The sequence below is a fragment of the Sorex araneus genome, chromosome X (assembly GCF_027595985.1).
Source record: "Sorex araneus isolate mSorAra2 chromosome X, mSorAra2.pri, whole genome shotgun sequence".
Classification (NCBI taxonomy): Eukaryota; Metazoa; Chordata; class Mammalia; order Eulipotyphla; family Soricidae; genus Sorex; species Sorex araneus.
Window position 1 is genome coordinate 362,179,591 of NC_073313.1, and position 21,508 is coordinate 362,201,098.

Sequence of the window (21,508 nt, forward strand, 5' to 3'; positions counted from 1 at the left end):
CGTTTCCATCCAGAACTTCACAGAAAGGCTTCCGTACAGATTCGGGAGATGGTTTGCTCTTCCTGACACACTGCCTTTCTTTTAAAAGTTGGCTCTCCGAGGAGCTGGCAGGAAGTGCTCCTAGCTCTGAACTCTGCTTGGCTGCTGTTTGCATAGCTGTACCCGTGTGCTTCAGTTTTGGTGTGCGGTGTGTCTTTTTTTCATCCTTAGCCTGTTTATGTCTGTATATGCCAGGGAAACTGCATGTTGGTTGTTTTCTTTCAAAGTCGGGAATCTCTGCCTTCTAATTGGAGCTTAGGGTTTCTTTATACTTAGGGTAACTGGTTACATGAAACTGTTACATGAAACAGTGGTTGTGTTTCATGCCACCATACTGCAACTGTTTCCATCCCTTATTCTTTGTTCTTTTGCTCTTTTCCTTCCAAATCTGTTTTTCTTTTCATTTTTTCCCTATCAAGGCTTTTTTTTTTTTAATCACTGTGAGATACACAGTTACAAATTTTCATGATCGGGTTTTAGACATTCGGTGTCCCAACACCCATCTCTTCACGTGTGCACATTTACCACCACCTAGTTTCCCTCTGCCACCACCCACCCCAGCCTGTCTCTGTGGCAGGCACTGTCCCACCCCACCACGCCCCCTCTGTCCCTCTCTTTTTGGGGCATTATGGTGTGCAGTACAGATACTGAGAGGTTATCATGTCTGTTCCTCTACCTACTTTCAGCACACATTTCTTATCCAGAGTGATCACTTCCAGCCATTTTTGTCACAGCGGTCCCTTCTCTATCCCAACTGCCTTCTCCCCGAGCACTTGAGGCAGGCTTCCAACCCTGGGCCAATCCTTCTGACTCTTGTTTTAATTGTCCATGGGTATTAGTATCATATTACGTTTTCCGTATTATATCCCCCAAATGAGTGTGGTCATTCTATGTCCCTCTGCTTCTGGCTCATTTCACTCAGCATGATACTCTTCGTGACATCCACTTATAAGTGAATTTCATGACTTCATTTTGCCTAACATCTGCATGGTATTCCACTGTGTAGACGTACCATAGTTTCTTTAACCAGTTTTCTGTTCTCGGGCACTCGGGTTGTTTCCAGATTCTGGCTATTGTGAATTGTGCCGCAGTGAACGTACAAGTGCAGATGGCATTTCTGCTGTGTGTTTTGGCCCTCAAGGCTTTTTTTTTTAATGTGCCATTCTTTCTTCAGTTGGCATTTTAGCTGTAACACCTTAGGTCAAATTCTAGTTATTACACACACAAAAAATACACCCTGAACTTTTATCACAGTCTACCACTAACTCTACAGCCCTTCAGACATCAGAAACTTGAAGCATCTGCTTCTGACTCTGTTCTATCGCCCTTGGCTCTTGAGTTAAAATTTTTATTCTTATTTTTAATTTTTTGTTACTGTCTTCCCCCCCGCCCCAATTTTTGTTTTGTGTTTGCCATCGGGAAGTACTTTACAAACAGAAATCCTCACTGAGCCAGTGTGGTCCGCAGTATTCGTAAATGCGTTCCCTGGGGCCAGCCACTGGCCTCCACGCCCAGGTTCTGGAGCTCTGTCCTCGTGGCCGCATGAGCGCTGTCCTGCAGGAATTACACACACACACACACACACACACACACTCGCGCGCACACACGCAGGCCCTGGGGGGTGCTCCCTGGCCAGCCTGCACGTCCGGCAGCTGGGCTCAGAGTGCTCCCCCGGCCCTCCCCCTCCGCCCCCTGGGCTCCTGTTGTCGTCAGGGCGCATCTCCGGCTGTTCTGCGTGCTCCAAAGCCGGCATCCACAGTGTCCCATTCCCTCCGGGCTCCGTGGGAGTCGCCTCTGCAGGGGCCCTGCGGGGAGGGCCCGCCTGTGGCCCCGAGGACCTCTGTCCCCAAAGCCGCGCACACCGGCTCTCACCGTGGTAGCTGCCCTCGGAGTGAGGAATGCTGTGGGTTGGGGCGCGTTTCCGAATCCTCCCTGCTGTGGGGGGTCGTGCCCAGCGTGGGGGCCACTCAGGAAGTGTTTGCCGCAGCAGCAAGAGCCCTGAGGGAAAGGGGTTTACGATTCAAAGGTAGCGGTCAGCCCTGCAGCCCGGGAAACAGTGCTCGGCCTCAGAGACGTGAAGTTCCAGCCTGCCCCATCCATGGTTCTTAGCTCCCCTCCCCCCCATCCCCCATCCCCCATGTGTCTTCTTGGTGCCAACTCAGTTCATTTGGAAAAGGAAAAACTATCATTCAGAAGCTTTCTTCCAACTCTTGCTAAAAAAAAAAAAAGAGAGAGAAAAAAAGAAAAAACCAACTCACCCCATGAGTCACCTACGTTGGTCTCTGTTCATGGATCTGTCTTGGAGGATGAGTCAAATGGTATTTCTGTGTGGGGTGCCAGGGACTGGGTGTCCATCTGTGGGGAGATGGGGACTGTCTTTTCCACGAATTTCCTTGGATGAAGGCAGCAGGTGCCGAGCTGGTCCTAGAAGCCTGCCTCAGCTGGAGAATGGGCCCGAGCCCCCGTGGGCTCGGCACACGTTAGACCCGGTAGGGAAGTGGGAACGCTAACGCCTCTTTCCGGAAAGCGCCTCTCCTTCAGCCCGTGAGAATGATTCCTCACAGACCTCCCAAGCACGCTTGCTGCTCCCCCGTCCTGCCCGCCGGCCAGAAGGAGATGCTGTTTCTAGTACGGCGTCTCCCTGACTTCCCCGGGGTGTCCTTGTCTGGGTTTGCCGTTGCAGGAGAGCCTCCTCTTTCCCGAGTCAGACCAACCCCGCCAGCAATGCAGTTCCAGCGATTTCCTGTCAATACCTCGGTCCTCCTGAAGACCCTGTTCTCTGCAGACCTCCCCCTCGCTGTGGCCGTTCCCACTGTCCCCGGCGATGCCCAGCGGCCCTGGAGGGCCAGCTTGGGAACCCAGTGTCAGGGAGCCTCCCACTGGGAACTTGGCAACCCAGCCTGCTCTCCTTCCTCTCCTCCCCTCCCTCCTCCCCTCGGCCCCCGCCCCTGCGTCTCTGCACAGTGTCAGGGAAGCACCAAGGTTGCAAGCTGTGGGGGCTCCTCTCTGCAGAGCTGGACCCCACCCCCTCACCCCTGCAGGATGCCCAGTATTAGCTCTCAGGTAGGCAAAGCAACCAGGGCTGAGCACTGAGGAACTTCCCTTCCCACCAGCCCCCAGGCCCCATCTGGGGTCAGACCTGCAGGCATGCAAGCGCACCCCTGCTCTGAACCCCGGGTTCGCTGGAGTGTCTCCAGGGCAGTTCCTTTCAGAAAATTCCCAGCGCCGGCAGAGGTCCCCCTCGGAGAGGAGGAAGAGGGTTCCCACACCGAGGCTGGGATTGCCCTGGTGGGACAGGAACCAGTGATGGTGAGAAGCAGGGATGGCCAAGCCGGGTCCCCAACGCCTTCCGCCCTCCACTGGTCCCCCCCAGAGCCTGCGGTGGAGACATAGAGATGCCATGAGGAGAAAATTAAAGCAAATAAGTATCCTGTGGACCCGTCCCCAGAACTCTCTGGGCAAGTCTCATGTGGGGTTGTGGTGTGTCTCCCCATTTCGAAAAAACCTGTACAGACGGGGGAGGAATCCAGACTGACACCCGCAGCCCCCACCCCTTTCAGAAACTGGTTTTATTTTTCATTTGATTTGATTTTTATAAAGTTATTCACAATAATTGATGTCATTTAATATTCAAACACCAGGAGCCGGAGCAATAGTACAGTGGTTAGGCCGTTTGCCTTGCATGCAGCCGACCCAGGGTCCATCCCCGGCATCCCGTATAGTCCCCTGAGCACCGCCAGGAGTGATTTCTGAGTATAGAGCCAGGAGTAACCCCTGAGCATCGCTGGGTATGACCCAAAAAGCAAAAACAACAATAATAATAATATTATTATTTTTCAAAACACCAATCCCATCACCATTACACCTTCCCAACGCTGTATTTCAAATGTTTCCATCCCAAACCCCAAACCCTTCCGCCAAAGCAGAAGCGAAATAATTTATTTTGTATTGCGTGTTATGAATAATCCACTGAAAATTATCCAAAAAAGTTTTCTTAGAGGAAAGTGTGTGAAGATTGTTGTATTTCACCCAGGAGCCATTAAGCCCTTCTATAAGAGATTAGTAATGTGTTGTTTAAGGGTGAGCCTTGTGTATATACATGTATATTTTCCCCTAAGACTGGTTGCCTTCCACTTTAAAACCCAGCAAATGTGGTGTGCTACTCTAGGTATATCAGTGGTATAAAGTATGAGATGTTTGATGGCTGCCAATGTGGCAGCGCAGTCCAGGAATAGATTCACTCGTGGGTGAGGCTCTTCCAAGCGTTTGGGGAGTGGCCATGAGCATGGTAGTGATTGAGTTCTGGAGGTCCTCAATCCCCTCCCCACCCTGGCAGGCTCCTAGGGGTGGGGAGGGGGACTCCCCCTCCAGCTTCCCCGAATGAAACAGCCTGAGGGTATCTCTATGGCATATCATTCTGTGCTCTCTTCCAGAGATTTATTGTTGAGTCTCTGGCTCATGGCCATTGACGAGATTATCTGGTGCCCAAGGCAGTTTGTAGATGACTGCCAAGCTGTGGAAACAGAGAGACACGGAGGGGATGTCACCCATTCCCTGCTCCATTGAGCCTGTAGTTTTCAGTCACACCTTCCAGACTGTTGAAAGCAGAGCGGGTTGTTGATTAGAAGCTGACATCTGAGCCCCGGCTAATATGTACCATCAGAAAGCACGGCTGTCAGTTATCCGCCGCCTGCCTGAGCCAGCCAGCCTTTCTCACGGAGCACTGGGAACTGGCCTGCAGGCCTCCCCATGCCCTCCCCCGCCTGCAGGATCCCCCTGGCCTTCCCGGACACATGGTGATTCCATTCTTGGGTCCCTCCGAGATCCAGGTTGGTACCAAACGCTATCCATGCTGCCTTCTCGGAGGAAACTCACATCGGTGTTTCCCTGCTGGTCTCAGTCATGCAGGCCAGGAGCCGTACGTGCAGACTGTCCGAGAGAAAGACACCCTGGCCCGGGAACTTGACCTCGCGGTACACTCGTGGGACCCTTGGGTGCTCAGGCGTGAGCCATCGGGAACAGGAGGGTGACCGCCAGGGGTGCGGACTTCCTTGTGTGTGACTTAGAGTCACACGGTTTCCTTCTTGGAAAAAGAGTCAGATGCCTTCCAGAGGCGGAGAGGAAGGCGGCACGGAGTTGGTCTTAGAGTTTTCTGATAGACGAGAGTAGAAACTCACACTGATTCCTGGACTCAGCCTTGCCTTTGAACTCTCAGCAGAAGAGACTCCAGTAAGAGCTCAGTGCCTGGGAGTTAGAACAGAGTCTGCCCTGGGCATTCCCACTCCCTCTGTCATCTGTGATCACCTTTCAGGGACTGGGGGTGGGGGGGCCAGGGGGCCTGCGCCTTGTCTCAGATTGCTGGCCTAGCCCCCAAGGGTCAGTACTAAGCTCTGGGTTTCGGGGTAGAATCATGTTTACAGTCGCTTAGCATACTTCTCTGGGTTCCTGTTGAGAGTTCCCTCTCTGCGGCCAGAGTTCAGACGCAAATCAAAAACACGGCTAACTGGAATGAAGTACACGATGTACGTGCTGCTTTTTGTACCGCCCGTATCTGATATTTATAGAACACTCTGCTCGCGGAACGTGCACACATATGCCCTGAACACACACACCCAGTCCCATCATTCTTGATGCGGTACATTTTCAGATGTCAAGTTAAAACAGCTCCTTGGGAATTAGGCTTGACAGTTCTGAGGTGCGTGCCGCTGGCTGTCAGGGGCTGCCGGGGCTGCTCCCCGCCGTCCCGTGTGCCGTGGACCCCGGCCAAGGCAGGGAGCCCACACCACCTGTTTCTGTCGCTCCTCGTTCGGGGTATGCACTGCAGGGGAGACAGGAAAAACCCGGAAACATGGGGATGGCCCGTTCCGTGTGGCTCGTCCACGACACGCAGAGGCCATGCTTCCACCCGGGGCTTCCGTCTGTCCTGATGGCAGCAGGTCCCGGAAGAGGAACCAGATCCCTGGTTTCTGTTAAACCCAGGGGAGCAGAGATGGGGCGCAGGCTTTCGCTCTGCCGTTCTGGTGACCTGAAAATCCCCCGCTGAGGTGGGTGGCCGGGCAGCCGAGCACGTCGGGAGGCCACTGTGGCAGCAGCGTCCAGTGTCACGACCTGGAACCCGGAAGGAACCTCTGCCGATCATCGGGACCAGCCAACACTGAGTACGCTGGGTCCCGGCCGTCAGGGTGGAAGGTCAGTGAGTTGACACAGAACTTGTAGTTCCGTGATGAGCAGAGACCTGACAGACGGTCCATCTTCGACTTTCCCAGAAGAGCTTGTGCAAGAGCATACGGTGGCAGGGCTGGAACCCCATGGCCCAGTGACCATCCCAGCCCCGGCCCAAGGCACCACTGAGATCCTCTCCTCTGCCGGCCCCCGGGAGCAGCACCGGGAACCAGACAGGAGGGTAGCTTACTTCCACCCAAGCACTGTCGCATGGAGTGGCCTGGCCTGGGGACCCTCTGGGAGGCTCCCCCGGGAGACTGAAGGCCACTGGGCCCGTGGGGAAAGCCCCTGGTGTTCTTGAGCCCAATGAGCGCAGCTGAGACGACAGAGGCCCGGCAGTGGGTACCCGGAGGGCAGGTCGACATTCCCGCGGCAGAACATAGTCCTCGGGCCCACGGGCCGAAGGAGGAGGTGGGGGGAGCGTCTTGTCCAGAGCGGGTCCCAGGAGGTGGCCCGCGCTGCCTCCCGCCCCCTGCTCACCCACAGGAGGCCGCGTGTGCAGGAGACGACAGAAAAATTCCGGTGACTCGTTTCTGCCAGCCAGACGGAACCTTTGGCACTCAGTCATGCCGGGTGGAAAACGGAAGCCCCAGAAGCAGAAGTGCGGCCGGGGTGGTGGAGGGTCGTCCCCCGGCTCCAGAGCCAGGTCCTGAGGAGGAAAAGGGGGCTGCCCGCCTCCCGGGGGAGCAGGCCCGGAGCGGCCCCGAGTGTCAGAATCACGAGCAACAGTCATTCTTCTGCCAAATCGGTGCCTGGGATTTACCCAGGGAACATCTCAGAGCTGTGCTCGCTCTCTGGAGAGTCTGGGGGCCCCAGCATGTACGCACACACCCAGGCACACACCCATGCACGCACCAGTGCGCGCGCGCACGCGCGCGCGCACACACACACACACACACACACACACACACACACACACACTGGTTTCACGCCATTGTTCCTCCGGGTTCAAAAACTCACCTGCCCATTTTGCAGCGCTCCGCTGCATCATCTGCGGGTTGACCGTTAGGACCGTCCATCGCTCCTGGGCGTCAGCTCCCGTCCGTAGGGCACTCGGCCCACTGGGTAGAGTTCAGGATTGCAGAGGGGGGAGAGCCCCTGAAAGCCCCAGTGTCGCCAAGCCCAGCTTTCCCGCCTGTGATGACTCGGAAGGCCGGCCCATCCCCGGCCTGCCATGATTCTGGCCGTCTGGGGAGATGCAGGGGAGGCGCGTGGGGGGCAGGCACGGGCTCGTGGTGGTGCTCAGGAGACCTGGCCGTGGGCCAGCCCGTCCCTCCTGCATCCTGAGTAGCTGCAGGGACTCATGGTCGAGCACCAACATGGCCACAGGAACTCGCAGCGTCCACTGCTCTCTGGCTGTGTTGCAGCGTGTGGAGGCTTCGCCGCCCCGCAACGCGCAGGGCCACAGAGACGCTTCCTGCGGGAACAGGTCGGACGGCAGCTGCCCGCTCGCCGCCACCCCCTCACACTCAGGCGGCCCCTCTCGGCCGTGCACGTGGCAGTGCTGGCTGGGGAGTGCCCGGATCATCTGGACTGTTCTTCCTTCCTCTCGTCCTCGCTCCCCCCGCCATGGTGGGTTAAATTCAGAGTTGGCACCAACCAGGTCCCGGGGGAAGCGAGAGGCAGGCACCGTTCCTGCCGTCACTGAGCTAGAGGCGGGGTGCAAGCCCTGTTGCTCGCTTCCGAGGAGGCAGCCCCCGAGCCGCATGGACAGGAGCCAGCGAGAGGCCGCTGGTGTCCTGGGGGAGCAGGAAGGCCGCGTTGGAAGGTGGCAAGGATTTGATGGGCAGAGATGGAGGCAGGGCACACCCAGGCGCCCACCAGCCCAGAGGTGCCAGGCAGGCCAAAGACAGGGTGCCAGGGTGGGAGAGAGGGAATGGAAGGAGGCGGCCACGGTGGCCGGGCTCTGCGGGGTCTCCAGGGCCAGCGCGAGCGGGACTCAGGCCCTGCTCCTGAAGCGTGCGGAATGCGCTCTCCTTCCCGCCCGCCCTGCGGGTCCCCCCCTGCGCCTCGCTCAGGAGCAGGATTGGGGCTGGGGGGGAAGGGAGGGGTGGCGGGGGCCATAGTAGGGGTGAGTGCCTGCCATGGGGGGGGGCGTCTAGGAACCACCTGTTAGTCTGCTGCCCCCGACCTTTTGATCTTTGTTCTGTGAACTTTTGCTTACTAAGAAAGTTTCACACTGGGGCCCTGTGCACATGGGCCCCGTGCAAGGGCCCCGCCACCCTTTCTCGCTGACAGGGATGCTGAGGCAGGTGGCGGTGGGTCAGCACTGAGCAAGTCTAGTCGGCTATTTTATTTATTTATTTATTTATTTATTTATTTATTTATTTATTTATTTATTTATTTATTTATTTATTTATTTTACTTTTTGGGTCATACCTGGCAACGCTCAGGGCTTACCCCTGGCTCTGCAGTCCGGAGTCACTCCTGCTAGAGCTCGGGGGACCACACGGGATGGCGGGGATCAAACCGGGGATGGGCCCCGTGCAAGGCAAACGCCCTTCCCCGCTGTATGATCGCTCTGGCCCCGCCTGTTTTTATAAATAAAGTTTCATTGGAACAAGCCACACACATGTTCCTGTACACGGAGGCTCTCGCTCGACATGCGGAGCTGAGCCATGGAGATCCTGTGTGGGCCGCCTCGCCGAGCAGGCTTGCTGCTCCCGGGACGAGATGACCCCGGGGGGGCTAAGTGCAGCCCCTTCTCTGCCTTTGGACGTGGCCGGTCACGGGGCAGGAATAGCCACTGCCTGAGAGGGGAGGGCCTGCCTCTCTGCCCCCTGTGTGCTGGAGGGCCACAGCGGCCGGGGCTCACTCTGCCGTCCTGTCTTGGATCGGGCTGGGCTGCCCACGGGCTCTGGAACACGCCGTACTGCCCGGGGCCTGGCCGGGGCGGAGGTGCACACTCGCAGCCTGTCGCTGCTGGAGCCTGGACAGGGAGCTGGACCCGAGCATCCCTAGGGCCACCCAGACCCTCCCGCCTGCCCCGGGAGTGCGAGTAGGGGTGGAGCGGGCCTGGCCCCAGCGGCTGTGCCAGGCGGGCAGAAATGGGCCCCGCTGCCACTCCGAGAAAACAGCCTAGGAAAGGGGGGTCCGAGTCCGTCCACTCCCGGCCCTGGGCCAGCCCACACAAGGTCCCGTGGATCCCGCACCCCACACCCCTGCTCCAGGGGCGCTGTCCAAGAGAACCCCAGGCTGCTCCCCGGTCCGCTCATCACCGGGGCGGGAGCTGGGGCAGCCTTGAACAGACCTGGAACACAGACCAGCCAGAAGTCCCTGCTGGACGGGCCGAGGGCTGGCCCTTTCTCGGGGCACACAGAGACGACAGGAAGCACTGGCGGGGCAGAACCCTAAGGCCGCTCCCCCATTGCAGACCTCCGTGGGGCTCATTATCCAGGGGCAGACAGGGGGAGGCCCCCGGGGACACCAACATTTGGGCCCCTCCCGCCGGAGAGACCCTGACCAGGTGAGGCGGGGCTGGTTCTGGAACACCCTTGTCCGGCCGGAAACTGGGTTGACTTAAAGGTCCATGTTGGCTTCTCCACCTGGTCTTGCCTTGGCGATCCGCTGGCGGCTCGGAGCCAGCCCATCGATGGGGGCCCGGGCAGGGCTCTTGCAATGGCGCCTTAGGGGGCTCCCGAGGAGGCTGTGAGGTCCAGGCCCAGCCCCGCCCGCCCATGGGCATCTACCAGCCACTCCCCACAGTCCCCGGCTGCGGCCACCCCACTGGAAAGCTCCTGCCTGTCCTCCCGGCTGCTTCTGCGACAGAGCCGTGGTGGCCTGGCCACTCGGAGCCCCTCGGAGGTGCTGGCACTGCGCCAGGGGGCAGTTGGTCCCCTGCACCCTGGAAGGAGGCTGTGGGCAAGTGGAGGGATCTGGGGAGCCACCCCACCCCCACCCCCCACATAGGGGACACCTCTCTCCCGGGCCAGCTGGGAGTAGGGGACTCGGGTCCGGGCCCCGCCTGCCCCCCGGCCAGCTGGGAGCCGTGGAAGACGGTGTTGGCCCTGCCCGTGGTCGCTGCTTGCGTGCCGCTGTCAGTGTTTCACTCAGAGGGCCACAGTTTTGTGCCTCTTCCGAATAGTGTGTCACCACCCTGCGCCCACCACCAGAGTCCCAGCGTGCCTCCCCCCACCCCCGCCGCCACTGACCGAGGTCTGTGTCCATAGTTTTGTTTTTCTTTGGTCTCGTTCATTCCCATTCTTTGAATCCCTGCGTCCTAGAGAACACTGAGATCGTCCAGTCTTCCTCCTGGTTTATTTGGCTTAACACATCTCCCACCAGTCCCTTCCGTGTCGCCAAGGGCAAGATTTCGCCTTTCTTACCATTAAATATTCTAGAATGTGTGTGTGTACATGTGTGTATGTGTGTGTGCGTGTGTGCATGTGTTATGTGTGTGCATGTGCATGCATGTGTGCCTGTGTGTGCTCACACCCCCATCCTTGTCCGCTCCCCCCGCCCATGGGCACCGGGGCTGCTTCTGCCTTGTGGCCACGGGAAGGCTCTGCGTGGACAGAGGCATGAGAGATCTTCTGAACGAGTGTTTCTGTGCTCTCGGACAGATCCCGAGTGGAATTGCGTGGTCACGGAGTGGCGCCTACAGTGAGGTTACTTTAAAGGCCAGATATCAAGTGGTTCATTTCCCCACTCACAGCCCCTGGTTTCTGCCCAGTGCCGAGCACTCTGGGCTGTGCTCCGCGGCGTTCCCGGCCCCTGGTATCCACGGGTCACTTAATGAATGCTCTGGGGCCAGAGATAGTACAGCGGGGAGGGCATTTGCCTTGCACGCCGCTGACCTGGGTTCAATCCCCGGCATCCCATGTGGTCCCCCGAGCACCAGCAGGAGTAATTCCTGAGTGCAGAGCCAGGAATAACCCCTGAGCATCCTGAGTGCGACCCAAAAAGCCAATAAATAATTAAATGCTCTGGGTCCTCCAGTGTGGGGGAGGGGACCCTCCCGTGTGCAGTGGCCACAGTCTGCGGCCAGAGTCTTAGTCGTCCCACTGCCCCGGCACTGTTGCCTCCCCCTGACCTCACCAGTCCTCCGGGTCCATGGAGGGAGCTACCCCAAGACCCGGGGTTTCCCGAGACGCAGCTGCTGGGGACGGGTGCACATGGCAGGGGTCGCTGCGGGCTGTCCCCACCCCACAGGCACCCGGAAGGGCAGCTCCTTCTGTCCTCCTGCGTGCTCTTTCCCCGGTCCCCAGTGCTCCCGCAGTATCTGGGAGCCAGACACACACCTAGGACATACCCTCTGGCATGGGCCAGGAAACAGGCGCATCTGAAAGCACAGAACGGGGCCTGCCACTGCGTGGCACCAGGGTGCGGGCACAAGAACAACGAGAGCCCTGGCGCGAATAGAGGTCTCAGACTGGCAGTGCCCTCCCGGGCCAGGGCGAGAGGTAGCACAGCGGGGAGGGTGTTGACACAGCTGACAGGGGTTCTACCCCCAGTATCCCCGAGGGAACCCCTGAGTCCCCCCCCGGAAGTGGTGTCTGCGCCTCCCGCCTGGGAGCTGAGTGTCCAGGAAGGGCCCAGAACTCAGTCCCTGGGGGTCGGAGCCATAGTACCACCGCTAAGGCGTTTGCCTCACACACAGCTACCCAGGTTCTAACCCCGGCATCTCATCCGGTCCCCTCAGCACCGCCGGAAGCGACTCCCACATGCAGGGCCAGGAGTGACCCCTGGGCATGGCCATGTGTGACTCAAAACAAAACAGAAACCCAGAAACCACACAAGGAGGTGCCGTCTCCCAGAAGACGAGGGGTTCTGAGGTGACAGGTGACGAGTTTCATTGGCCCCTCACCTTGGTGCCTTTTCCCAGGCCTCTCCTGCCTCCGGCTCCTTGGAGACAGAGCTGAGGTCCCTGGCTCTCGTCCTAATGTTAGTCGGTAGGTGCAGCCCCCTCTCAAGTGGGAACTTGGTTGTTAGTTTTTATTTGATGGATTTGGTCATGGTTGTGGGGCCACCCTGGGGTCAGACCCAGGTGGGCGGCTGGTTTTCACTCACACACACACACACACACACACACAAGGCAGGCCCCCGAACTTCTCCTCAGGCTTCGCACTTCTGTCTGGAAAAGAAACCCGTTTGTATTGAAAAGGACCGAACAAGGGGGCTGGAGCAATAGCACAGCGGGTAGGGCGTTTGCTTTGCACGCAGGCGACCCGGGTTCGATTCCCAGCATCCCATATGGTCCCCCGACACCGCCAGGAGTAATTCCTGAGTGCAGAGCCAGGAGGAACCCCTGTGCATCGCCGGGTGTGACCCAAAAAGCAAAAAAAAAAAGAAAAGGACCGAACAAGGTACAGTCTGACCCCAAACGCCAGCCACTGCCCCTAGGATTGGCGCCCCGACGTGAGGCACGCCTGAGGAGAGAAGGTCCCTGCCACAGGAACTGCAGGCATGTCTGTGTCACTCAGGGCAGCCCCGTAAATGAACCTAGAAGCTTCTGATGCCCAACCCGGGCGAGTGAGAGCTGAGGAGCGGCTCAGGGAGGAAGCCCGGCCTTCAGCCCACAGCGGCCTCACGAAGCTGAGGTGGAATCGTTCTGTTCCAGGAAGATGCAGCATGGCGGCGCCCCTGGGGATTGATTTGGGGTCAGAAGGTTCCAGAGGCCTTGGCAGCTGAGCTCTCCCTCGGGGGGGAGCTGCTCGGGCCGAGGCCCAGGAACACCGCATGGACGGCTCTGGCGTGCAAGGCTCTGCGGGGGCCGTAAGGGTGGGCAGGTCGTGGGGGGGGACGCAGGTGGCCCCGGCGCGTTGCACGGTTCAGGAAAGTACCCTCGCCTGCGGACTCGAGGGACTGCGGCTGAACTGGCGTGCAGAGTTGCAAAGGGGAATTAATTACTGTTTGTGATGCGTTTTAAGATCCCCCGATGAAAGACCTAGTATAAATGCAAATTATTATTATTGCCATTAAAGGTGCTAGACGTCTGGCCTGCTGGATATTTGCCCTGACAGAGCCTGAGCACCGGGCGGACTGAGTCTGTCTGGGGGTTGCACAGCGGCCACCCCTCTCCCGGGCTGGGAGGCCAGTCTCCGGCCACCCTGCTTCATGGCCTGCCCCCCACCCCCGGCGGCCGGCACAGGCCCCCTACACCGGCTGGCCGGCTGGTGTTCTGCGGTGTGAAGGCGAGAGGGGAGGTGGCCAGGCTGGACGCTGTTCTGGGGTCCCGAGGCAGCTGGCACAGGTGGGCAGCACCTCTGAGGGCGCCCCCCGGGGCTCTCGGGGATGCCTCCAGCCTGGCGCAGGGAGAGCCCCTTCCCAATCGGCGGGGCCCCAGCCTTCAGCTCAGCACCCCAGGGTCTCACACGGGAAGGAGAAGGGAAGGTCGGGAGAGGCGACAGATGGATGGAAACGCCTGCCCTGCACCGGCCGACCCAGGCTTGGTCCCCGGCACCCCCCCAAGGGTCCCCTCACTAAGCACAGAGCCGGGAGTCAAGCTTCGAGCAGTGCCAGCTAGAGTCTGAAAAGCCGGAGTCACGGAAGAGGTGCTGTCCCTGGGAGAAAGGGCTGGCTGGCTGGCAGAGCGGCCAGTCCGGGCCGGGTGGATGATGGTTCACAGGACCTCAGGCCGCGTGGCCTTGGGGTCAGCTCTTTCCGCGGGGAGGTGGCATCCGGGCCCCTCCCCCACCCCCGCCACACAACCAGTGGGAGGTACAGCCATGGCCAGACCTGTGTCCCCGAGAGGGGCCCAGCCCCCTCGGGGCATCGCCTGGCCTCAGCGGGCCCCTGTGCAGGGGGCTCGGGGGTGCCCACTGGCTGTGCCCACTAGCCATGCCAGCACACCCTGCGCCAGGCCCGGGCAGCGCCTCTTCCCGTCCACCCCTGATCCCCGCCCCCTGGCCCCTGGCCTTCCTCAGTGGCCTCCCCCTCGGCCCCTCATCACCATTTCCTCTCAGGAAACTGCTTCTCTGCAGAGTGAGGCCCGGAGGGCAGCCCGGTGGAGGAACGCCGACCCTCACTCCTTCGGTGAGGAAAGTGGGCCCAGGGTGCCCCCGGGGACGCTCCTCGAGTCCAGGCAGAGAGCAGAGCCCCCCTTCCCAGCCCCTCTCGGCCCTTTGCCCGCCCCCGTCACCCCAGGACTGTGTCCCTGATGAGAGGACCTCCTGTCACAGCGGCGGCCACCATTCGCTAGCCCGGCTTTGGTGAGCTGCATTCCTTTGAGACAGGCAGACAGACGGACAGACAGGCAGAGCTGGGGTTGCCAGATGAGGGGCTGTGGCACCCCAGCCTCACCTTCTGGGAGACGTGACGTGGGGCAGGGGAGCGGGGGGAAGGGCGGCAGCTGACAGACGTGCGTGCCGAGATGGGCACCAGGGCCAGGAGGCGTCCCTGGGGGAGGCCGCGTGCTCCTGGGGACCACCCCACCCTGTCCCATGCCCCGAGTGACCAAGCCACCAGCCACAGGCTCGGTGGCCTGCTCGGAGGAGGAGCTGCTGGTAATTGTGCCGGTTCCGGTAAAGCCCTCAGAACACCCTGTGATTTCGGCCGCCCCGGATTTCCTCCCAAGCTTTGATGTCTCGAAATGGATGTCGACGGCTGGTTGGCGGGCGAAGCCCTCTGGCAGCATCTGACGGCCGCGGGCACGCACAGCCACGGCACCGGGCAGCGAGGAGCCCGGCCACCCTCAGAGGCCGTCTGGACGCCGACCCCGACACGTCAGCCGCGAGGCCGGTGGTTGGGGGGGACTTCGGGGCACCGGAGAGGAGATTGGTTCCAGCCGAGGCCACACAGCTGCCGGGGCTGTGCGTGTCCCCTCCGCAGCCGGCCGCTGCCTCGCGGGGGTGTTCGCTGCTGTGTGGCACATGTGGGGTGGCCGTACGTGACCCAGTTACCGCCTGTAGTTGGATGCCCCGGTCGAGAGCCCGCAGACCTCGCCCGGGCTGAGCCATGTAGGAAGTGGCCCCGTGTGCCCACCTGCTTCCTCGGGCACCGGCCTTGCCCGGAGCCAGCCACAGGGCGCGGGAGGGGGCCTGGGCACGCCGGGGGCCCCAGGGGTCAGGTCCAGCGCCCCGCAGTACCGCAGGACGGGGAAGCCGGGGCGGACGGGGCCGGGGCCCGGGGAGGGTCCGACGGGCCTGGCCTTCCACTACTTACGGGCTGGCTTTGATTTCGAGACCGCAGTCGGGTCTCGGAGGGCTGATTGCAAACATGTGCCGGTGCGAGGCACAGCTGCAGCCGGGAACTGGAAAAAGAAACGAGCTTTAGATGGTGGGAACTTGCCTCTCTTTGCAAAACTGGGTTCTGTCTCGATTTACGTGTCCTTGATTGCCTGGCACCGAGGGGTCGTGTCCCCAAACCACTTCCCCCCCACCGCCCCCCACTAGCCAGCCACCGCCGTACAGCAATGCTTAACCATTGCCCCCGAAGGGGGAAATAAAAAAATCATTTTTGAATTCCAGGAAGAGACTCCTGAGCTCTGCTCTGGCCGAAGGCCACGTTGAAGCGCTCGCAAAAAGGAAGTTCGGAGTAAACGTGGCTGAAGGCAGCCGGCGGGACACGGACGCGTCCACGCAGCCCTGGCAGAGGGGGCGGCTGCCCTAATTGAACCCCCAAGCTTCTGTTTGCTCGCAGGGGGGGTTCCCCGGCTGTGCCCCGTGCCACCTGCCCCCTTCTTACTGGGAGTCCCCCTCCTCTGGGCTTGTTGCCTCTTTCTGTTGTCCTGAAAGCCGCTGCCTTCAGCATCCACAGAGCCGGTGCCGGGGTTCAGGCGCTTGCCTTGCACGCGGCCAGCCCAGGGCCCGTCCTGGCGCCACATATGGTCCCCCCTGTCACCAAGCTAGGAGCAGCCCCCGAGCGCCGCCGGGTATGGCTAAAAGCAAACACTCAACCGGCAACAGCTGCATGCACTGTGGTTCCAGCTGTGGGCTTCATGGGTTTTCATTCTTCTGGGAAGAGTCACTGAATCCGTCCAGAATTCTGACGTCGGCCAGGGACGCTTCTGACATGACCGAGCTTCCCGCCGCCGCCGTTCCCCTCGGCTTCCCGCGGGGCCTCCTGTGCCTGGCCCTGGCTGGGGTCCCGCCCTCGTGGCACAGGTGAAGAAGCCGCCACCAGGTTTGGGGACATGAGCGGGGCCAGTGTTCCGCCACTTGCGAATTGGCCTGTCCAGCCGGGAAACTGGCTTCCCCGCTCCACACCAGACGGACGGAGGCCTGGCCCTGGTCTTCCTCCTGTTGCCCCCCGGCCACCCTCCCCTTAAGTGCACCGTGGGACCCAGATGAGCAGGTCGCGCCACATGGCGTGAGCCCAGCTGGCCCTGGCAGGGACGGGCTGGGTAGGAGCCTTTGGAGACCACCAGCTGCACTGCATCCCCCCCCCCCGCCCCATAGCTGGGGACCATCCCAAGTCTGGCCTGCCCTGGGCGCACCCCCACCAGCTCCACGGGAGATGGGAGCTGTGCCCCCGCCCACCCGTGCCATGGGGAGAGCGTGTGCCAGGGCCGAGGTCCCCAGGGCTGATCTTCCACCCTGGGGGTCCCTTCTCCAGACTCGGACCCGGACCGGGCCTGGAGTCCCCATGAGGGAAGCTAGTGGGTGGGTCGCGTCCCGGCTGCCGTGGAGCTGCCAGGAGGCGGGCGGAGGGTCTAAGGGCAGAGACTCGACAGCCCCCCTGCCCGTCTGTCCACAGAGCTCTGGGTCTCCGAGTGAATTCCCTACACTGAGTACGATGAGGGGCCCGCCCGTGGCCCCGTCCACCTCAGGCCGGTGTTTGGGGGTGGGGAGGCCTTCTCCGCCCCCACCCACACAACTTTCTGAGCCTCCCCCGGGTTCTGCCCTGGGATGAGGGCGGGCGGGGAACGCCCCGGGCCAAGTCTGCGGTCGCTGTTGTGACACGTGAGAAGTGGGTGCAGGGAGGCGCGGGGGGGGGGGGGGGAAGAGGGGGGCGGGGAAGGGGGGGCTGCACGCCTGTCTGCTCTGCACGGAGCCCCCGGGCCAAGCCGCGGGGCCTGTTCTCCCTCCCCTCCCCCCCTCCAGAGCCCCGGGCCCCGGGCCACCCCGCCCTGGGTGGCGCAGCTTCTCCTCCGGTCCCTCTGGCCGCGCGCCCCGTCCTTTCGCCTCGCCAGGGAAGCCCCAGACCGCAGGAAACTCTGGAACTTTCTGAAGCCGGGAGTCACGTGCTGGGGCACTCCGCCCCCTGACCCCCAGTTCAGACTCGAGACCTGGCGACCCCCCACCCCCACCCTGGAACTTCCGAGGGAGAATGGAGCTGACGGGCCTGAGGGGGTCCCGGGGGACACAGGAGCTTCTGCCTCACCCCCAGGGACAGCCCCGAGAGCGCCAGGCACCACACACTAGTCACCGTCCACTGGGGGACGTGCCCCCAACCCCGAGGTGCCAAGGTGGGGGGCACTGCTGGAGATGAGCGCAAGGAGGAAGGGACGGCTCCCGCGACCCTCAGCATCCTCCCTCGGGGACGGGAGTTCGAGGGGGCCTGCGGGGGTGCCCACCACCCCGTCACCCCCCCATCCTTGTACCCTGCACCCCGACTGCCCTCGGTGGGTCTCCCTTGAGCAGCCACAGGCCAGCAGAGAAAGCGCCCGCTCGCCCGCGCCGCTGGGGGCCCTGGGAGCAGCCTGGGCAAGAGGCTCTTCTGGTGACGGGCAGGCAGGCCGCACATACCCCGGAGGTGTCTGCAGAGAGACGGCGCGGCCCGGCCTGTGGGAGACCCGGGCTCAGCAGGCCCGTGGGCGAATGAGCGCGGCTGCGGGTTGGCGGGGCCAGGCTGTCTCGCCGGGGGGCTGCGACAGTGCCCCCCTTGAGCAGCAGGGTAACATGGGGTCGCCGTATCCCACAGCAGCGGGTGGGGCGCTGCCAACCGGGCCGGGAGGGGGCGCTGAGTGTGGTCTGTGCTGGGAGCACGCGGTCAGGGCACCTGTGCTGGCACCCTGGGCCTGTCGGGGCGCGGGAGGTCACGCAGCCCCCCCCCCCCGTCCAGCTGGGGCTGCACACGCACGCTGTGACGCCATGCAGCGGCAGACCCCCCCCAGAACCCTGTCCTGCTGGTGCCCCTCCCCCACACCCGGCCGACCCCTGTGTGTGCCCCTTCGCACCCACCTAAGGTGCGGCCAGGCAGGACACGGGCCTGTCCCCCGCCTTCTCGTGCCCCTGGTCCCCCCCAGTCATGGTGGGACGACGTGTAGGGAGGGATGGACAGACCCCCCGTCCCTCACCCCACAGCGCTGTGCACCGGGGGCCACGTCCACGCCAACACCCCTCGCTGGAATCCCGGAGCCCGGGTGCCGGGAAGGCCAGCATAGGCCCCCCAGTCCCGGCGAGGCCGTTGCTCCTGGGAAGGCCGAGAGCTCCGCCTGGCAGCCCGAGGCTTGTACCTTGGATCGGGGCCTTATCACCGGGCCCAGCGCCAGAGTCTAAGAGGACTTGGCAGCCGGCAGGTCTGCCGGGCCCTGGCGGGACGCAGGACGGACAGCGGGCAGCGAACCCCCGCGGAACGCGGCAGAGGGCCTCGAGTGGGCCGGGGAGGGCAGGAGGGCAGGCCGGCCGCCCTCGGGGCGGGCTGGGAGCTCCGCCGCCTTCCTGCAGGCTGCTCGTGCTAACGCCCTGTCCTCTCCTTCCTCTCCCCTTCCCCACCAGGGCCTACTTCAGGACCTTTGTCCCCCAGTTCCAGGAGGCCGCCTTCGCCAACGGGAAGCTCTAGGAGACGCCGCGCCGAGAGGGGGACGCAGAGAGGCCGCGTGTCTGCCCGCACGGGGGGCTCCTCAGGCCCCAGCGGCCCCGCCTCGCCCGGAGCCCCCGCTCCTGTTGACCCCCGCCCCGCGCCGCGCCGCTGCCCAACCCCGCCGCCCCCTCTACCGCTCCTTGTTTCTTCCCATCCGTAAATTGTGCATCGCCCGAAGAAATAAAATCGCACATCCTGCCGCGGAGTCTTGCCGGGGAAAGTTGAGTGACCGCCACTCGCGCTCGCCCCCAGGCCTCTGTCCCCCTGGCCAGAGCCGTCGTCACGGGGCTCCCAGGGCCGTGCCTGTTGTGTCCCCAAGCCACTCCCCCAGCCCTCCCGCTCCCCCCGACGCCCACCCCAAGAGATGTTTAAGTTCCCAGACTCGGCCTCCTTTTTGTCTTGACAGGAGCGCTGTGTGTCCCTTCCCGTCCCCCTGGGGGCAGCCCTCCAGGGGAGAAGGTGCTGGGTGGCCGAGCCCCTCACCCCAGCCAGGCTCAGGACAGTGGGGACCTGGCACCCTGCTCCCCCCAGCCCCCAAAGCCATGGGGCACCCAGCCCTGGAAGAGGCCCTGTGCCCGCGCTGTGGACGGGCCCCAAGTGCTCTGAGCTCCACCCTCGGCCCGCCCTTCTGCCCTCGGCCTCTGGGGAAGGGGCCCAGCACGCTGGGGCGAGTCGGACCTCAGCCCCTGTCCACAGAGTCACGGCCGCGTGTGCCGAGCGCAGGGCCTGCAGGCTAGCCCGTGCTGCCCCCAGCGTCTTTACCCCCACCCTCCTCTCGGGCTCCCTGTGGGGACCTGGAATATTCCGGGGAGGCCCGGCAGCGCCCAGCTCCGGGTGCTGTCAGCGTGCGGGTGCTTTGCCCCGGTGGAGCAGCCCCGCACCCCCGGCCCCGTGCCACCTCTGCCATCTGAGGGAACCCTGCCTCTTCGATCCCATCCTCGGCACCCACAGGCCACCAGCCGGGCCCTGGCACCTGGATCGCAGGCAGATCCCACAGCCGAGCTCGATACCGTGACCCCTGCACGCCCCCCGCCCCCAGCTGACACCGTCTCTCCGGGCTCAGCTGCATGCGGTGGCTCCTCCCTCGGGGACACCCGGAGCCTGCCTCTCCCTGGGAGGGTCACCAGTGCTCGGGCTGGCCGACGCCCCCGCCCCACGCCAGGCTCGGGGGGATGGTCTGAGGGGCTGAGAGGTGCCCCGCAGCAGCCCGTAGGCAGACCGCACCCAGCCCAGCTTCTTCCCGCACTGGGGCAGGACTAACTAGGGGACAGAGGCAGTTTGCACCCTGGCCCTCGGGCGCGAGCAGGGACAGTGCTTTCCTCAGGGACACCCGGCCCGACTAATGGGTGATTTTCTTAGAGGGAACCAAATGGGAGTGACAGGGAGGGACTTTTTTGTAGTTCAAACGCCAGGGATCCCAAGCCAGGGTTTGCTTTGTCTTCTCTCTGCACCTTACCCCTCCCCAACACACACACATACAAACACACACATTCAGGTACACATTCTCTCACACTCATATACACATATACACATACACTCATACATACTCAGATACACACACTCACACATACACAATCATACAGATACAAACATACAAACACGTCACATTCATACACACACTACTGTTCATACATACAAACACATATAAGCACACATATACACATACAAACAAGTAACACGTGCACTCATACATAACATACAAATACACACACTTATACATACACATACATACTCACACATACACCCATTCATACAGATACACACTCACATATACATACACATACACAAAAATGCAAACACATCACATACACACACATATACACACATACATATACAAACACACATGCACTCATACACATACAAACAACATACATACACACTTATACATACACATACAGATACACACATGCACTCATACAGACATAAACACAACATACACATACAAATGCACACATACACTCATACATGCATGCACTCGCACTCACACATACACAAACACACAGACACACACGGGTGTTTGTAGCAGCCAGCGGTCACCTGTGTGCTTAGACTGAGAACTCTGCCTGCAGCGTGGCTCAGAGGGCTTTGTCCCCGCAGAGTGCGGCCCAGGACTAATTAGTAAATGGCTATAAAGTGCTTTGAAGATGAAAAGTGCCGTATCTGAGAGCACGTTATTATTACCTCGTAAATCCTGTCTCCAGCCTGCTCAGCCCTTGTTATTTCGGTCGAATCTCCAGCTCCGCAGACGGGACGAGGGCTGGATGCAGTTGCTAATAGTGCCCAGATGCGCCGGGCAGAGGCCAGCGGCTTGAGTCTCTGAGAGAGGGGCCCTCCCAGAGATGCCCGAGCCCTGCCCCCGGCCACTTAGCGGCTGGTCATCTTTCCACAGCCGCCGTAGCCGCTCGCTGTGGTGTAAACGCTCCAGCGCCAGGAGCACACTCGAGGAGGAGTCCCGAGGGAGCCCTGCCAGGGCCAGCTGGCGCCCTGCAGTCTGCACTCGGCCCCGTGGAACAGGCCTGACATGGGTCTGCTGGGCACGCCACATTCCCACCCAGACGCGTCC

The 21,508-nt window shown here is 61.5% G+C and overlaps 1 protein-coding gene across 1 annotated transcript in view; it reads left to right on the top strand.

Moving 5' to 3' along the window:
• The window catches only part of BABAM2 (BRISC and BRCA1 A complex member 2), a 398,928-nt gene extending 379,778 nt beyond the window's left edge, over positions 1 to 19,150 (top strand). Inside the window, exon 12 of the mRNA XM_055123091.1 lies at positions 18,861 to 19,150. Within this exon, the coding sequence (XP_054979066.1) occupies positions 18,861 to 18,924 (64 nt within the window). The 3' untranslated portion in view covers positions 18,925 to 19,150. The remainder of the gene's footprint in view (positions 1 to 18,860) is intronic.
• The last annotated feature ends 2,358 nt before the right edge of the window (positions 19,151 to 21,508 follow it).